The 19,288-nt window shown below is 32.1% G+C and overlaps 1 protein-coding gene across 2 annotated transcripts in view; it reads left to right on the top strand.

The window, feature by feature from the left end:
* Positions 1-4,675: 4,675 nt before the first annotated feature.
* Positions 4,676-19,288, top strand: part of LOC6648413 (rho GTPase-activating protein Graf) — a 48,404-nt gene continuing 33,791 nt past the window's right edge. For both annotated transcript variants that reach the window (XM_023179118.2, XM_023179117.2), the window contains exon 1: positions 4,676-5,073. In XM_023179118.2, the coding sequence (XP_023034886.1) occupies positions 4,896-5,073 (178 nt within the window). In that variant the 5' untranslated portion in view covers positions 4,676-4,895. The remainder of the gene's footprint in view (positions 5,074-19,288) is intronic.

The raw sequence follows: 19,288 nt of genomic DNA, 5'->3' as shown, positions 1-19,288 counted from the left end.
TTAAAAAAAAAATCAAACAAATAAGTAAAGATTTTTATCATTAAAGTATATATATATATATATATATATACATATATGTATTATTTTACAACCGAGCAACAAATAAAAATTCATTAACGTAGTGCGTTAAAAAATAATTGAAAGAAAACAGAAATTAAAAGAAAAAAAAAATAAAAAAATATGGTAAATATATAAAAAAAAAGCAACGTTAACACATAAATTTAAATTTAGCCATTTTTTTCGGTTCAAATAAATGAGAAATAAAAATAGATTCCAATAAAACCTTTACGAATTGAAAACCAAAATAAAAAATATATGGGATATATCTATGTATATATATATATATATAAATATATATGTGTGTATACATATTGAAAATATATGAATTATAAATTACATTTAAAGTATTGGATGTTTAACTTTGCCCTGCATTACCCAATCCCCAAGAAAAATTCAAGGAGCATTCCAAATTCCCCAAGGAACTTGTATAAAATTCGCTAAGGTTATCGGCTCTTGGAATGTAAGAGTATATGTAATAATATATATATATTTATATAGAGAGTGTTTGGATTTTGTATGCTAAAACAGATTCTTGCAGAACAGACCAAAAGTCTTAAAAGATTATTTTTCTTTCGTTTTGTTTTTGTAATAAAGGAATTGATTGAAATGGGATATTAAAAAACAATAAACCTTTAAATTAAAACGTTTTCAATGAATGTCTTAGCTAAGCGAAGTTTCACACCTTTTGGCCGGAGAGCGAAACCGAATTTCAAGTTTTAAATGTACTACAAATTTCTTTCAGTGTTTTTCATTTAAGTGAGGCAAGAATTATCGATAGTCAGCACCATCGATAGTCTATCAATAGTGATCTGCGATACAAATTTAAATTTAAATTATTTATTTTTTTAATGGCCAAAAATTCCTATTTAAGAGAGGCAACAAATTAATGTGGTTTTTCTTAAGGCGTGTTATCAGATACAATTTTTCCGGTTTCATCTTGCTGCGCTCAGATTAACACCAAAGCGGCATAACGGATATTATCCATGGAATGCTGCAAGGTCCTTAAAGCGGCAAGCGCTGGGTAAAGCCCAAAAAAAGCTACGAACCAGAGAAAAAAATACAAATGCAAAAACAAACGCTTTGTTACTAACGTTTTTTACACTTAAATTACAATTAAACGTTTTATCCTGATTAGTTTTGCTCAGATCTACTTTAAATTTTCATACAACTTTATAAAAATGTTATATTAAAATAAATTTTGTAAAGCCTATTCCTCGGTTTTATCAAATTTAAATCCTAAGTCGATTCCCTGTATTTAATTTTCGATGGTTCGATAAGTCGAGAAAAAAGCACTGAACTCCCAAGCTCAATTTCGTTTTGGCTCGGCGAATTATGAATTCGCTTCGTTAAATTGGCCCTGTGGTAGCAGGCGAATGATCGTGGCTGGCATAATCGGTATGATTGGTTGGCATCCATTGCTCGATGTTCGACTCTTTTGTTGCATGTTCGACTTAAAAGCTCGAGTTCGAGGTGTTTGCAAGGCGTTCGGTGTGGTTCGATGATCAATGTTGTACGGCAAATATTCAATTTATTACAGCGAATATTCATTTTGTACGGCAAATATTCATTTCTTAAGGCGAATATTTAATTTTTTTTTTACTGCTCGGGCGAATTCGGCCTTGTGGTTATTGTTGCATTTGTTGTTGTTTTTGTTTTTTCGACGTGAGCGGACGTGTATTTGCGCGTCGTGTGAAGGAATTCGCGTAGAAACGGAAAATAAATTTGAAAAAAAACGAGAAGTTACACGAAACTCGAGTACAAAACAAAAGCGAAATTTGTGCGCTATTTTTTCCTCGTTTTAAATATTAAAGGAATTTTTTTTGGTTTTTGTTTTTTTTTGAAAGTGTGTGCAACTTCTACTACTACTTGATAGTATGCGCGCGGGGAGCAGATTTTGAAAAAAAAAAACAAAAAAACGGGGGGAAAAATGGCAGCAGCATCAGCATCCAAAGCAACAGCCGCCGCCGCCACAGCAGCCGCCGCTGCCAGCGTCAACGAATGAGCTGAAATTATGCAATAAAACAACAACAAAATAATAAAAAATTAAACAACAAAAAATGGAGAATGAATCAAAGATTAATACACAACCAGAGGAGAAAAATATAAAGTGTAATTTGCCTTTATTTTGTATACTTGCCAATTTGTTTAATTGCTTACGCTGCACAGAATAACAAAAAAATAAACCAGCAAAGGTGTCCAAGTGTGTGAGTGCATGTGTGTGTGTGTGTGTGTGTCGTGTGTGATTTAGCGAAAAAGAGTTAAAAAAGAAGAAGAGTTTTCTGTTAATAAATACAAATAAAAACAACACAATATACAGGCAAACGTATATACTATATATATATATATATATATATATATATATATATATATATATGCATATATGTGTGTATTCATATGTGAACAATCCATTTATATGTGGTATAGTTGTTGCTCCCTCTGCCTGCGTTTCCAGTTTCTTTTTGGTTGTTGTTGTTTTTTTTTTTTATATTCAACAAGTTTCTGCAAACACATGTGTCTTAGTGTGTGTGTGTGTATGTCTGTATGTGTGCTCGTTTCTCTGTCATTGTGTTAATGCGCTGCTGTTGCTGCTGTGCGTGTTTTTCAGAGAGAAATTTTAAAACAAAAAGAAATAATAAAAACAAAAAACCGAAAAAGCAATCTTGATGTTTCAAAAACGTAAATTTATCCAAAAATTTCAATAAAATGCAACAAAGCCGGTAAAAACCAAAGCAGCAGCAGCAACAGCAGTAACAACAACAACCACAACAAGCATCAGCACAAACAAAGAAGTGTTAAATGCATGCATTAGAAAGAGACAGCCATCTTCAATATAATATCAGTTCACTTTGTATGCAAGTATATGTGTGTGTATATATGTGTGTGTGCCTGTTTATTATTATGTATGTATGTGAAACGATGCTGCTGCGCCTGCGCTTTTTGCTTTTTTCTTTTTATTTTGTTTTGGTTTTGTGTGTCTGTGTGCGTGTGCAAAAATTTCTCATGAATGCTTTTTTAAAACGAATTTTTAATACCCTTTCGACAATATGTAGAGTTAGTGTAAGAGTTTTGTCGGAAGCAAGAGGTGGGCCCCGGGCCCATTGCCGGATCTACGTCTATAAAGTGGTGAAATTGGCCATAATAAGATATCATAAAAAAAACTTCTTGAGAACAAAAACTGTTCAACTGTGTGACCCATCAGTCAATCAGACAATCAGCCAACTGCTCAAAAATCTAGAAAATCTCAGCAAAATAGTTCAAGAAATTCAATCAGGTCCGGATGTCACCCTGGACATGATCCCTTTCTATAATATTATTTAAAAATATAAATGAATCTTCCGAATTTTTGGACCTAATATATTTGAAATACCATCTCGGAATAGGTGTTTCAGGGAGAAGCACTTTGAGCCGCTTCAATAAGACTAAGGCCTTCATTAAAGAGCCGCTCTTCTAACGAAAGATATCTGTACCGACAATTTTCGTTCAATACAAAGTTTGTATTACTTTAGACTTTTGTCTTCTAGCGTTAATTTTGTTTGGTTTAGGCGATCTAAATGTTGCAAATAAAACTAGAAATCTCGGAATATTTTTTGTAAATTGTGCTAGAGTATTGTGTATTCAAAATAAAAACTATTTAATAGTTACAAAACATTCCAAAGTTCCATTGTGGAACTAGGAGAATTTTTTAAACTTCATATTGCACAATTTTGGGAATTCTAACATCCTTAGTCTGATTTGACTCAAGAAACTAGTAGTTGCCGCTAAACGTAAATAATTGGATATTTTTCCAATTAAAATTGACAAATATATACATGTGTAAAGCTTGGACCTTTCGATATCAGGGTAAACTTGTAGTCGGCTTAATTTTTGGCAAACGACATTCAAGTAGGCATTGATTTGTTTGTTTTTAATGTTAATGTTTTGCTTTTAATAAAAACTCATTTTATTTTTCATTTTTGCAGTGTGTGCACGTTTTGCTGTTGTTATTCGTCCATTAAATTAATTTTTTTTGTTCTATTCATTGCTTTGAGAGTAAAAAAAAATATATATAAGTATATAAAAATATCTTAAAGTTAGAGCTCAAAAAAACGAGTGCGAAAAAGAAAGGAAGAGTTGCTTGAAAACTTTAATTTGATAAATTAATTAAAAAAAAAAAATTGATAATATTTTTTTTTTCATTATTTTTTGTATTTAATTTGATTATGAAGCAAAGGCAAAACCATAATTTCAATTACAATAATAACAATAATGTTAATAATATTAATCTAAATAACAAGCAACAAATTCATACTAATAATCGTAAAAAGGAAGCAACAGCAGCAACAACAACAACTACTAACAAACAGCAACAACAATATAACAACGAAGAAGAAGCAGCAGCAGCAATAACAACAACAACAACAACAGCAACATTAATAGCATCAGCAGCAACATCATCACCAGCAACATCAACAACAAAAATTAAAACAAAAAATAAGCATATTTATTTTTTGCAACGCCGCCTCAAACGCAACAATTCAATTGCCGCCCCTAAAAACGTCAACGCCAACGCCAAAAGCAACAACAACAACAATCACAATCACAACAATAGCAAGCAAAATAACAAAATTAAACATAAATCCAGCAATTGGCATAATAATAATAATAATAATACTCAATTCCAAAAGCATAACGATAAATTATCAATATTCAATTTGAATAGAAATTTTAAGAAATCATCAACTAAAACAAAATTGAAATCTAATACAAATTCATCATCAACAACATCATCAACATATTTAGATAATAAACGAATCCCAACTGCAACAACAACTGCAACAACAACAAAATCACACAAAATGGGCGGCGGCAAAGATATACGTCGCGGCCTGGAGCCATTGGAATTTGAGGAATGCATTGTCGATAGTCCAGAATTTCGTGATAATTTGAATCGTCACGAAAAGGAATTGGATCACACTAGTCATCAGATCAAGCGCATTATCAAAGAGGTTAAGGATCTTATGAGTGCGGCAAAAGGTATGTTGGCATATATAAATTTAATATATAGACACCATATACATACATGTAGATCTAGGCATAAGTTAAAGTTAACCCCCTTTATGATGTATATTGATTGGGTTCTAGAATTTCTATTACACTCCGCATCATTCGTTTAGATTCATTCATAAATAAATATATAAATAGATTAACAAAGATTCAAATTAGATTATGTTTGAAATTATTTGAATTCTAAAGTTATAAACTTCCATGAGTTATTGAGTTCAGTTTCAATTTTACACTCTTCGTCATTCGTTTAGAGTCATGGGTTATAATTTTTTTTTAATTTTCATACATTCTCTGTCACTCTCCCTTCACAAATTCAGTCCTAGGTCATAAATTTAAGGGAGAAAATTGGTATAGAAAATTGATTTCAAGTCGAATATCATAAACGAAGTTTTAAGCAAATCCTATAGAAATATATCTAAATTTGTTTTCAATAAAATATATATTAAAATATACTTACTTTTATTAATTATCATCAGACATGAAGAAATGTTTTTTTATTTTTTCTAAATTCCTACAAAAAGAAAGAAAACAAAAGCTTTCAATTAATTATTAATTGCACATTAGAAGTTTGTAAATTGAGCTTTTGATTGTAACTATAATATATACTACTATAAATACACGATTTATATACATATATGTATAGATTCTATCGTCAAGGTCAACCGCCATCAACAACAACGACAACAAACGACATGAACAAACTAAATCAACAAAACTCACAGAGCGTATCTAACATAGGAAAGAAACATACATAGATAGGAAAAAAAAAGAGAAAGATACATATGTGTAGGAAAGCGAGTGGTGGGGGAGTTGATGGGGGAGAGGAGAGAGAATAAAATACATAGTTATTCCGTTTATTACATTACTTTGTAGACTTATTATTATAATAAGCTTAACGGCAGATTGCAAATTGTATAATTTAACTTGAAATTAAAGCCGACCTTTTGGATACCCAACATTTTGCTGCTTTACATATTATTAAGATATGTGAACCAACTTATCCTTCTATTTAGAAAAACAGGAGGAGTCCTACATCCTCTTTTTTTCCTCTCTCTTTTGCTCTTTTTTTTCTTCTATCAGGTTATTCTGAAATCTTGAAAATGCATTAACAAGAAATGTTTAAGAATTGATTTTAAAAGGTGCGAAATTTTTTCTACTTTTAATATTAAGTGATCAATTACACAATCCTTTATGGAATTCAGATAGATTTTTGTAGGAGTTTCCAAACTTTGTTTAAGTTAAAATGAAAAATAAAATAAAAATTTTGATACACTGGCAACGACAATATTGAATTCTTGGGAATATAAGTATATATATATGTATGTATATGTATTCATATGTAGTATATACTCCTTCCACGTTGTTCATATACGATTAGAGTGTATTGTTTCTATATTTATTGTATATGAAAACTTTAAGCAGCATGTGCAATAGTTTAAAGCAATCTGTTAGTCACGATATTGAGTATGTGTGTGTGTGTGTGTGTTTTCATTTGCAGGTGTGTGCAGGTGTCTGTTGTTGTTGTTGTTTCAAGCATTCTAAATGCAATGCACATATACAGATGCAAAATAAATAATAATAAAAAGAGCAAAACACACAAAAAAAAAAACCAAAACATTCGCTAAAAACAAATGCCGATAAATGAGAATACACATTATACAGTAATAATGCGAAACAATAGCAACAATAACAGGTGTATATATGTATATATGTGTGTTTGTGTGTGTGTGAGTGTGCTAGCCACAAATTTCTTGTAGAAAATGTTGGCCGCAGATACTTGGCCAGTGGCGGATCTAGCTCTTAATTTTGATGGGAAGTCGGCAGTTCTCGGTTTTAAAGTGGGAACATTCCCCCCCCCCCCCCCTGCCCTTTGCACGGATAAACCGCCACTGTACTTGACCGTGTCCCACAGCAGCAACTCCGTGTCAAGCCTCAATAGAAAATTGTTTCTCGAGTCTAAAGTTTATAACATTTACTTTTAACTTAAAATGCAAACTTTATTTCACGAATTTTATAATTGCACTTTAATTAAGTTTTTGCTTTGTTTTGGCGACCTTTTTTTTGCATTTATTTTTTAAATTACTCAGGCTTACTTAAGGTCAAATTGAAAAGAAAAAAAAAATGTTGAAAGTTTTTCCTTTTTTTTTTATTTTTTAGAGATATTTCTAAAAATTATAAAATTTATTTAACATTTTGAATTGGGTCAATTAGCTTGATACATGATACATGAATTCAATATTGAATTAACATGGCTCATGAAAAGCCTAAGATCTGTTAGATCAGAACTTATGAATAATGGTAAAGATTTCTAATATATAAATATTTTTCTTAATTCTTACTTTAGAAGTTTGCGCAAGAATATTTGCTTGCCATACTGAACACGGGGGAATCAATATAATCATTGATCATAATATGGGCAATTTATAAGTTTTTAGGTAATTGGACAAGGAGAGGCAGGCTAGTCGTTGTCGCTTATCAACTATAAAATCGAAGCAATAAAACGACACACACACACACACACAAATATATATGTACATTTATACCTAGACATATATACGATAAGAACCAAACACTTGCGCGTACCACCGCCCAGTCTCAGTAAGTTAACCTTGACGTTTAATTATATAACACAAACGGTATAAATGTTTATATATATAGTAGTATATTCATGGGAAGTTGGCATCAACCTGTTGTTCACTTCTAGCCATAAATAGTTTTTGCAGGTTTTTTTTTTTTTTGAGTTTTGTTTTTAGTATTTGCCATAGACAAACTAACTAATTAACTAGCTAACTAAATAGAATAATTGAGTCAACTTGTTGAGACATTCAATTGGTAAAAAAATAGAGTTTAGCCAAAGAGAGAGTAAAACTTCAGATTGTTTTCAGAAAAAATATTATTTGAATTAGAAAAATTATTCAAAAATGAAATATTGCAATTTAATTAAATTGCTTAAAGAATGTGCAGTCATTTTCATTAGATAGGATTATTACTGAGTAGCTTAACTAAATTCTAGTTAATCGTTAATTTAAGAGGTTTGATAACACTTTTAAAGATCATAATTCTAAATAAATGATTATAACACTTTTAAAGATCAAAATTCAAATTGTTTGAGGTTCGATAACAATTTTTGATCACTAAACACTTCATATAACTAAATGATTATAAAAGAGATTCGATAACACTCTTAAATTCTAATTAACCGTTCATTAACGAGGTTCGATAACAATTTTCGATCACTAAACCCTTCACATAGAATCAAAATTCACATCAAAGATCAAAGAATGGCAAAACTCAGTATAAATTTTGATGGGTATGAAGTTCGTCTTGAATATCCGAAAGATTATCTTTTGTTTGCGATGAAATTTCCCTCATTTCGCCCTGAATTGAAAATAAAATCGTTACAAGAACGTATTAAAAGTAATTGTGTGCGTGTGTGTGTGCTTCTTGTTTCGTTTATTTTAAACTTATTGTAAGTTTTGGTCAGTCTATATTCATTTTAGCTGCGAATGGGGTCAAAGCTACTTTAATATGGGTCAATGCAACCAAATAGTGTAGATTAGAGCAAACACACACACAGCACACACCAATTAATTTCAATGCTCTCTGAAGGCGACCTTCAGAAAACCAAAAAACAAAATTCAATACTCTCTGGCTACCTGATTAACATAGGCAGCAGAGGCCTTAGAGAAGAAGGAGGGGATCGATTGGCATATTGAAGGGGAGAATTGTATTGAATAGTATTTACACTTACTCTAAGTAACTACAAATCATTGCTACGCCCATGTAGAATGAGGGGGAGGAGGGGAATAAGGTAGATGCTCCACAAATAGGCCTAATGAGAAATCAGGTAGAAAAACTGCTTCACTCGAAAGACCGATCATTGCGAGGGAGAAGGGAGAGAAAAGTATTAGAGCTCCACTTGTTGCAGCAGGGTATGCCCCAGTCGTTGTGATAACGGCAACAACAAAAAAAACTACCAACTATATAGTCTGATTAACTTTATCATCAATACCAAAAAAAACGATATCGATCTTGATGAAAATGCAAATAAGTCATCTTTTAATTCTTGTAAAACTTTCAATTCCAACAGAGACAACGCAGATATTTCTTCTTAAGCAGTTGTAGTTTATGTTGTTGTTATTATTGTTAATGATCAAGCGAAATGAACGATCGAAAAGAAACCGGGCTAAAATATACAACGCAGCGCAAAGCAAAGCAACGCATCATTTTTTTTACGTTTGAATTTCGTATGAATCATTTTCGTTGTCTGAAAAAAAAGTCATTTTTGGGCTGCTGCTGCCTGCCGCCTGCCGATTGCCGCCTCCCTCTGCCCCTGCCTGCCGCTTGGCAATGGCCAAAAACCAGTTTTTGGACCACAACACACAACCAAGGCTTATCAGAGCTCACACACAGACACACACACACAGCGAGAGAAAGGCCATGCATATGTATTTTTTGTAAATACTTGTACATACATACATATATATATATATATAAATTGTACATTATAATGATCGATTAGCTTTGCCGTTGAGTTTGAGATAGATAAGCCATAGAAGTGGCGTTGAATGTTGATTGACAGGCATGCCCCAGCGTTGTCTGTTGCATATACTAGATATACATATATGTATGTACATATATACATGCATACCTCTCAATATATATACATATGTATATACATACAAACACACATAGATGTTTGATGACGCACCCAAGGCCCAAAAACCGGGCCCAGCGTCCATTTGTGCGTCGCCCTCGCCGTCGATCTGTCTCCAGTTTAATTTTTTTAATCGTCTAAACTATGACAAAGGAGGAGTAGGGGATTCCAATAGTTTAGTTTATGCTTAGCCATTGAACAACGTGACAATATTTGACCATTTTAGTGACTTGGGATAAATTCTCCGTGACGTTTTCTTTGACGTCAGAAAACCACTAAGGGCCCCTGCCCTCCAGATTTAAAAGACAGACCTTATAAATCTAGTTAGTCTTCTGTTTCATGCAAAAACTCTTAGGTGAAGTTCCTTTGGGGATTATCTAAAAAAAAAACACGAAAATGTTCCTTAAAAGATTCCTTATGTCATAAAAAGGATGATCCAACTCAAAAAATCTCAAAATTCTCTCTCTCTGTCAACTAAAAAACTTGTAAACCATTTCAATGATCTTTCATCTCCTTGGATCTTTCTAATTCAAACTTCAATGACAGCCCTCGTAAGCATAAGTAAGCTCCATTTTCAATGAGTGTGAGTGTGCCAGTTCCCAAGCTAATCAGCGCATTTTAGTAACTACATATATACAATAGAGCAATAGCAGACAGAGCAATAGCAGCACCCCTTACCTATCTCTAGCCACCAAACTATTTACCTATCTACCTACCTACCTACCTTCCTTTCTTAACTCAACAGTCTTACCTCTTTTTTTTTTTTTTGTTTTTGCCTAAAACTGATTTGACAAGTGTGTAGTTAGTTAGTTCAGTTTAGTTCTCAGTTGGTCTCAGTCTCTTCTTGGCATGACTGTGACTTGTTGTTGTTGTGTTGTTGCTTACTTAGAAATACATTTCGTGGAAAAGCAACAACATAACTTAAAAACAAAAACAAAACAGAAAACAAAACATAACATAACAAAAAGTCTTTTAAACTTGGCTAACATGTGAAAGGTTTTTAGCTTGCTTTTGTTTTTGTTTTTGTTTTTTTCTCTGATAACATAAAGTTCTTTTAAAATGTATAGAGAAGAGTGAAGAGGAACTCATATATCTACATAATCTTGGACTCTGCAAGGAGGTTGACAATTTTAATATATTTGCCGATCATCTAGATTCAATCTCCAGTTTTTAGTGGTCTTAAGCATTTAAGCCAAATGTAATGAAATTTCAAAGTCATTCAGAGACTTCTTTTATCGATCCCTGATCGTAGCTCTAAAAGGGGAAATATTTCGACCAACAAAGATCACACGAGTCAAAGTGAAGTGGACAGAGAAATTTGTGGGTTGTGACTTTCGCTTGTATTTTTCCAACATTCTATCAAAAGTGAGCATAAGGAGTGAAGAAAAAGGATCTTCACATATTTCAAACCCTTAAATAGCTCTTTACTCTTGTCGATCATCTGACTTTGCTAGTTGTTTGATTTTTATCAGATTTACCTCTTACCTATTATCGATTAAATGGACACGATTCGTCAAGTATAAATATCAAAGTGCATGTTTTTTTTGGCTACCTCTAATATTTGGAAGGTCCTGTGCCCAAGACTGGTCTAAGAATGCTTTTATTCTAAGGAACTGCCATAAATATAAGAATTTATTTGGTCAATGGTTAGGGAGACGTCAAGTTCGATGACTTTACTGAGGGGGGGGTCGACTTATTTGGGAAAGCATAATGAATTGCTCCAGTCAAGTTCGAGGTGTAGGGTGATAAATGTATGGGACTTTGTGGAGACAGCAGTTACCATGGGCATTGATTACATACAATTGATAATGTTTGAACTAACCGACACGACGACTCTTCAAATATTATCTACGTAAGCCAATTTAAGTCCACACACAGCAACTTGCAAAAACAAATACAGAAAAAGAATTCTGCATGTTCAGCAAACAATAGCAAAATAAAGAAAACAAAATTTGTTTTCTTGAATTCTGCTAAATAATATTTTGTTTCCCTTCTACCCCCTTCCCACCATCGAGGGTGTCGCCCCCTTGATTGTGTATATAATTGAATGTTGTTTGCTTATGACTTATGTGAAATTTTCTTTGCATATCACTTGAGTTTCAAATTTCAGAGAAGGCGGCGCTTAACAAAATCGCCAAATCACAGCAGCTTTATGATTTATTTATTTATACAAATATGTGCATACAACACACACATACACACATATGTATATGTACATATATAGAGAGAGACTCCGATCGATCGAACAAACAAAAGAAAAACCAAAAAAATTGTACGAAAGGTATTGGAAATTGGCCTCGTAAGTCTTGTGGGCTAAATTTTTGGCATTAACTAATTAACGTCTATGTGCAAAATTGAAGGTACACTAAAAGCAAAACTTACTAAGTTTGAAAAAAAAAACAATATTTGATTTCATATTTTACAGAATTAATTGGCATTGGCAAAATTTTTATTATTATTATTGTCTCTGTTCAAGTCAGTGTCTTGTTCTGACTCTTTTACTTTTTTGTTTTCTCTCAGTGTATGTGCGTTAGCGTGTATTTATTGAAAATTTTTATTTGAAAAAGATAAGATAATATATGTATGTATGTATAAATTAAGTATCATACTTACGATCTTAACTTATGACATAAACTTTGCTTCTGACTTTGGCTATCATTTTGTAGCCTCAAAGGAATTTACCTAGTGCCATGGGGTATCATAGAGCATTTAGTATACATATACCTATGTATATATATATATATCTATATACATTGATTCGAATGCGGTTCATGCGAAGCCATAAAAACTTTTATCGCATTTTATTCTAAAGAATTTCGTGTGTTTTTTAAAGCTATTTAATAGATTGCCGAGAGAATGCAGCATAGCAGATCAAGTAGTTTAAGCAGCCCAAAAGAAATTTCATAATACTCTTTATTGTAAATTTGCATAATCTAATTCATCTCCATAGATGAGATAATCAAATTTTTCTTTTATGCAAAAGCATCATTGATAAATGTAAACCATTATATAAATTAATAGGTTTTATTCAAAATTATTTAAGCAATGGTTTTTTTACTTCTGATGAGTTGATATGGAAACCGTCTAATTTTAACAATTATTTTTAATGATTTGAAGAAGAAACAATATATTCTTTTATTTAAATTTTTTTTTAGTTGCTTTCGATTTTCATAATATTGTTTGAATTTGCCACACTTTTATTTATTTTTTTAAATTATTTGTTTTTATTTTGTTTAGTTTTATTTGTTTTTTTTTCTTCGAATTATGTGCTTTTATTTTATTTATTTTTTGTTTAATTTTTTTTTTTTTTAATAATTTGGTTTTATTTTATTATTATTTTTTTTTCAATTATGTATTTTTATTTTATTTATTTTTATTTTTTGATTAATTTTTCTAAATATTTATTTTTTTTTTAAATAATTTTTTTTTTTTGAAATTTTTTCTTTTTGCTTTATATATTTTTATTTTTTTACTATTTCATGTTATGTTATTTGAAATTTTTCTAGTTGATTTTATATTTTTACTTTTTGTGAATTATTTTATATTTATTTTTGTGGCTGACGCAGTTAAAAAACAAAAATCAAAAATCGCTGGCAATTATTCTTTTGCCCTGATGACAACAAATGTTGTACGTGGAGTATTTTCTACTATTCACAATGTGAATGACCTCTGCTCACACTGTGTGGTGTGACTGTGGTTAATAGCTTAACATATCGTATATCTCTGCAAGAACAAAAAACAAAAAAAAAGAGAAGAAAAACTCAAAAAAAAAATTGTACACCATGCAAATATATTTAAAATATTATATGCGATTTAATGCTATTTACCTTATTTAAATATTGAAATTGAAAAAGCTTCTGCAACCTCTGAGATGGAGTTAGAATGGGAATCCATTTTACTTGAAAATTCAGAAATGAATTACGTAAAAAATAATTAATTGGAAATTATTAAACGAAAATTTGGTCAACCTCTTTTCGTGTTATTCTAAAATTGTGTTTAAGAATATGTGCCACATAAAAAATTGATTTCCCTCAGACATTAAAGTTGTTGAAGAACTGAGGACCGGCGGGGCCCACGCACTCAGACAAACAGACAGACAGACGAAATGAAACGGAACGGAACGGCGAGTCGCGGGTAATAAAATAAATTTTAAAAATCAATTATGGCGCTACGAAATAAGAAATAATGTTGAGGCCAAAGCATAAAACAAAACAAAAAGAAGGCCTTACTTAAAGAAAAACACAATCAAAACTGAGGAACAACAACAACCACAACCAACCAACTCTTAATGTGAAAGTGACAAATGCGCCATGGACAGACAGACAGACAGACCGAAAGGCAGACAGACAGACTGAGAGTCAGTTAAATGCTTACAACAATCCTAGCTAGCTAGCTTCACCTGCTACGTGACGAACACCAATGTGGCAGCATCATCATGATCGTCATCTCGTGATTATGAACATGATCTTGAACAGAGAGAAAGAGAGACTTGCCACCGTCGCCGCCAACAACAGCAACGACGATGACGACCTTTGTGTTAGTCACACAATGTTCATGATCATGATGGGATCGCCTCGCCACAGCGTTGATCATAAATATTAATACCGACTAAAGAGAAAATCCCCCCCATATGTGACTTTGCAGTTTGGTTATGCTCCCCGCCACCCCGGCCCACCGACTGTATTTCGATCGAGGGCAATGACATCAAAAAAGCAGAAAAACCTACCTAACCCTACGATTAGTGTCATTTGTTTTCTCTTAACATATAATCCTTGTTGCCACACAGCAACAACAATGCAAATTAGCAACCTAGAAATGCATGGAACGTATATCGAAACCTTGATGTCAATTGTTATCACTTTCGATTAATGGAAAAATATGATAAACAATTGATAACTTTCGTTTAGGGAGGTATAACAAATAAACATTATTCTTAGCTATTTCTTCTTAAAGTTGTGGAGAAATTTAGAACATACATCGATAAGGTTATCGTTTTCGATTAATAAAATGTGAATCCTTTGGTGTAAAGGGTATAGCTAATGTGAAGATATATGTAGCTACTAAAAAGATATTTCTCTATTAATAGAGATCAAATTTAATAATGTTATTGCCTTCTATTTTATATTCCCATTAAACCTTTAGTGTAGACGCAAAATCTGTATATATTTCTAAACTATATTGATGACTTAACCTCATGGGAGATCAAATTTCGATAATGTTATCGATAGCGATAACGAAAACTTTAATAATATTTGATGGTGATGTTAGTATTGATATTAATATAATGCTTAACGAGATAAATAAACAATCAGTGTAACAGAAATTAAAGATTAAGGACAACAGATTATAAGTTTTTAAAGATTTGTTGTCAAAAAAGGAAAAAATGTTGTAGGAGATGTTGAAAGTTCTTGTTTTTTGCTCTTTATCACTTTGGTTAGCATCTCTCTCTCCCACTCCACACACACGCACACACGCACACACACACACATTTAATTAGTGGTATTCTGTTTAAACATCTTGATAAACTTATGGTACATATTCTACGCTTGTACAAAAAATAACAGAAAACAAAAAGAAATAACACGAAAAAATAATTAAAACAATTTTCTTGTATAACAAACAACAACATTTCCGCATAAGGCACACACACACACACATACAGGCAAAAATCTCTGGGAATTGTTACAACTTCCAAGTTGTTTCCTACACATTGTGTGTGTGTGTGTGTGTATGTTTGTATATATATATATTTATTGTAACTAACCTGTTGTTGTTGGTGGTATTTTTTTTTTTGTTATTGCTGCTGTTGCTGCTGCTGTGCGAATGGCCACAATTTTTCGCTTTGGAATTTGTAAAATTTAATTTTCAATTTTCAATTCAAACAACACAACAAACAGCAACAGCAGCAACAACAACAACAACAATCATCATCATTTTGTGCTTGAAAAGAAATATATATTTCGTTATTAATTATGGTAAATGGTAAATATTACGCTCCGTTGAACAGATGCGTGCAGTTCGTGCCCATGAATGAATGTTTTTGCTACTTAAATCAGAAAAAAAGGGGAAAGAAATTACACACATACACACACAAACCAAACAGAAAAATATGTATATGTATATAGCCAGAAAGTATACGGAAAAAATATTCTGGTAAAATAACAAACATGAGAATTTGAAATATGCTCGATAAAGGGCGCTTGGCTGCTGGTTGCTCTTGCCGTTGCCGTTGCTTGCTGCTGACGTAAATGCAGCAAGTAATTATTAAAATATCCCTCCAGCTTGCCACCTTTTCCCTCCTCTCAATGGCAAGACATTGTGTCCACATGAAGTCATACCCTGTAAACAAATAAAGCCAACTGAAATTCGTAAAGTCATCACTGTAAGCAAGCTCCATTTGTTACATCTGAATTCAAAACATTAGACTAGTCTAAAGTTGTCACAGATAAACTGCACATGAAATCTTTTCCTTTTCCTTTCCTTGTTGATTGATATCGAGAGATTTCTGCCTTCTTATGTTTTAGCAATTAGCTCTCAATACTTCTCTATACTTCACGTATTAATATTTTCCAAGGTATTTTGACAATATAAACATTTGTTTTTAATTGCACCGAATGAGGTAAGTGGTTTCCACATTGTATTAAGGGCCAAGATTGGAAAGAGTTAAGAGAAAAAGGTAACACATTAATTAACCGTTTCACCTGTTGACCAAATGCTTGGAAAAAATACATATGTGTACACATATTTTTAATAAAAACAAATAAAAATAGCTAAAATAATATTTAAAAAATTGAAAATCAAAGGATTAACAAATTTATATTAACCGTTAATTCATAAACTCGTATTTTTGCCAATCATTTTTGGTGAATAGTCCACACTGCGTATGCGTAATTCTATGAGTTTCTTTGCTCAATCAAATTGCATTAGTCAACTGTGTAAGATTTGTTGGTATGCAATATTATTAAGCCCTAAAGTATATACAACTATGTTAATGCAATTTAAAATCGCAAAAGCTATATCTTTAGAATCTAGACTATAAATAGTTATGTGAAATGACAAAGAGAAAAAAGGAAAGAAAATCTTGTATCTTGTTGAGTTTTCAGATACGATTTATATTGTAAGGGGTTTCTTTTGATCATGAACCCTAGCTTAGAAGAGACTGATAATCGCAAGTGCAGTTGCTTACACACACACACACACACACACACACACACACATACACAATTTTCGTGGGTGTGACTTAGGCCTGACCCTGCTATATGGCCTCTGCGTTGGTTTGGTACGTGTCATGGCATAAAATGTTAAGTTTTTCACATTTCTTTGTGTTGTTCTCGTTTCGTTGTTGATGTTGCATGCGTTTTGCAGATTTATCAACATTTGCTGATTGTGCCGATATACATACATACAAATATAGTAAACACAGCTCTCAACCGATCTCAACAGAGAACGTTTGCGTTATCTCTTGCTATTCTAGGTTTTTTTTTTCCTTATCAATCCAAGTTTATTGCGCTTAGCCTTATACCTAGATAAGAAATATGACTCTGTGTTATATTATATTACACAAGTTTTTTCTATACTACATTGTACGTTTAAATAATAATAATAAAAAAACAAAAAAATACGAACAAAAAAAGTAATTGTCTAGTGGTGAATCATTACTTATGAGGTTATATTTAAAATTGCATGTGTATACAATGCCTAGTTCTTACTGTTGCACTTGTTTTGAGTAAAAGTAGTAGAAAAGTTCAAAGTTATATCGATAAGTCATTGCATAGACTCGTACCATGTGTCAGCTATGTATATATACATATATATATATGGGCTATGGTAAATTCATGGCCAGATAATGGAAATTTCAGTGCCCTGAGACTGTCGAAAGAGCCATATCAAGGCTAAACCAGAAGGCAAAGCAACAGGAAAGAAGGAAGGAAAATTAAACAAATTATTATCGACTTCATGAAATACCTCTTATTTGACTAGGCTTATATAACAATTCCGATCAAGAAACTGTAACGAAATTATGCTTCAAGTTGTAACATTCTATGTTCTCACTCTCTCTGTGTCTGCCACCCTTCGCCTTGTGTGTGTGCCTACGACGGCTGTGGCGGCGGGGTGTAATAATATATTTAAACATTGTTTGAAATGTGCTAAAATGCCAGAAGATCATGTCCAAGTAGCAGAGTAGACCTCAGCTAAATTGACGTCAGTCGGTAGGAAAATGGCACCGCCAAACAGAAACAGAAACACACACACACACAAACACATACGCATGCAAAATAAAAGAAAATAAATTTTCCAAGTGTTTAACAATTAACACTTCATTTTAGTTACGCTAAAGCTGTGTATGAACATTATAGGAAGACCCCGCCCCAAAATTTCCCATACTGACCTCCCCCTCCGCCAGTCATCAACATCATCATCATCATCATCGTTTCCTCATTTCCCATACCAAAATATACGCGAAACTGTGTTTTTTTTTTATTGTTGCCAAACAGGGAAAAATATTTTATATACAAGTGAATTGTGTGTGAGGGACTAAAAAAGTTTGTATAATTGAAATTTGTGTTCTTTGTTCTTGTTCAAACAAAACGATCTTATAGAAAGGTTAAGAACAAAAAGGTTGTTGTGTCATGTGTTGTTGTCATTCCAAACAACAATTCTTTAAGATCAAATACAAATATTTTTCGTATCCTTAAGTAACTAAAATAGACTTCAATGAGCTTATAGTCTGATCACGCATGACTTCCTTGTGGTAAAAAAATGATGAAAGAAAATGATAAAGATGATAAGTTGGATTTGTTAAGTTCTTTTCTTCATTTTCTTTCCTTCTTCGTCCTTTCTTTTAACCTTTTTCGATTCTTAGGAAAGAGTCATATTGTTAATCATACATGGCTATAGCCTTACTTTTTGTTAACATAAATCAGATTTTAATCATATGGAAAAGTAATTTTTGTGACAAATAAGCACTTTTTAATCAAAGTAGATTCATTGAAAGTTATTCTTGATAAGATAATCCCCCAAATGCTGGAAGGGTATATTGGAAAATGAGCAAAAGGTGTTTCCTTTCTTGCAACTTGTTGACCTAATTTGGTGCTAAGAATTGTAAATTTCTGACAAATTTGATAAAATATGGAAAATTATTATTATTAATATTATTTTCCAATTCCAATTTCCAATATTCTCAATTCATTCGATTAAACTTGTTTGGTCTAACTAATATACTCTGCAAGCATGTCGGCCAGATTGCAGGGTAAACACAGGGAAAACTGCGAAATCGAAACTAAATTTGAATGTATGGTAAGAGGAGCGTCTATATTATTGCTGCATGCATGTGTTTTGACTCAAATTTGGCGCAAAATTTTTAATTTTTATGTACACAAACAACAACAACAATAATACAATAAATAGCATTAACAACAACAATAACAAGAAATAACACTAATATCAAAAATGCCGCAGCGGTGAAAAGTTTTTTGCTGACTGTTTATGATGAGGTAAAGAAGGGGAGGGGAGAGAGAGAGATGGCCC

This window comes from Drosophila willistoni, assembly GCF_018902025.1.
Source record: "Drosophila willistoni isolate 14030-0811.24 chromosome XL unlocalized genomic scaffold, UCI_dwil_1.1 Seg141, whole genome shotgun sequence".
NCBI classification, from domain to species: domain Eukaryota; kingdom Metazoa; phylum Arthropoda; class Insecta; order Diptera; family Drosophilidae; genus Drosophila; species Drosophila willistoni.
Note: the sequence above shows the minus strand (reverse complement) of the source record. Positions and strands in the feature narration are given on the sequence as shown.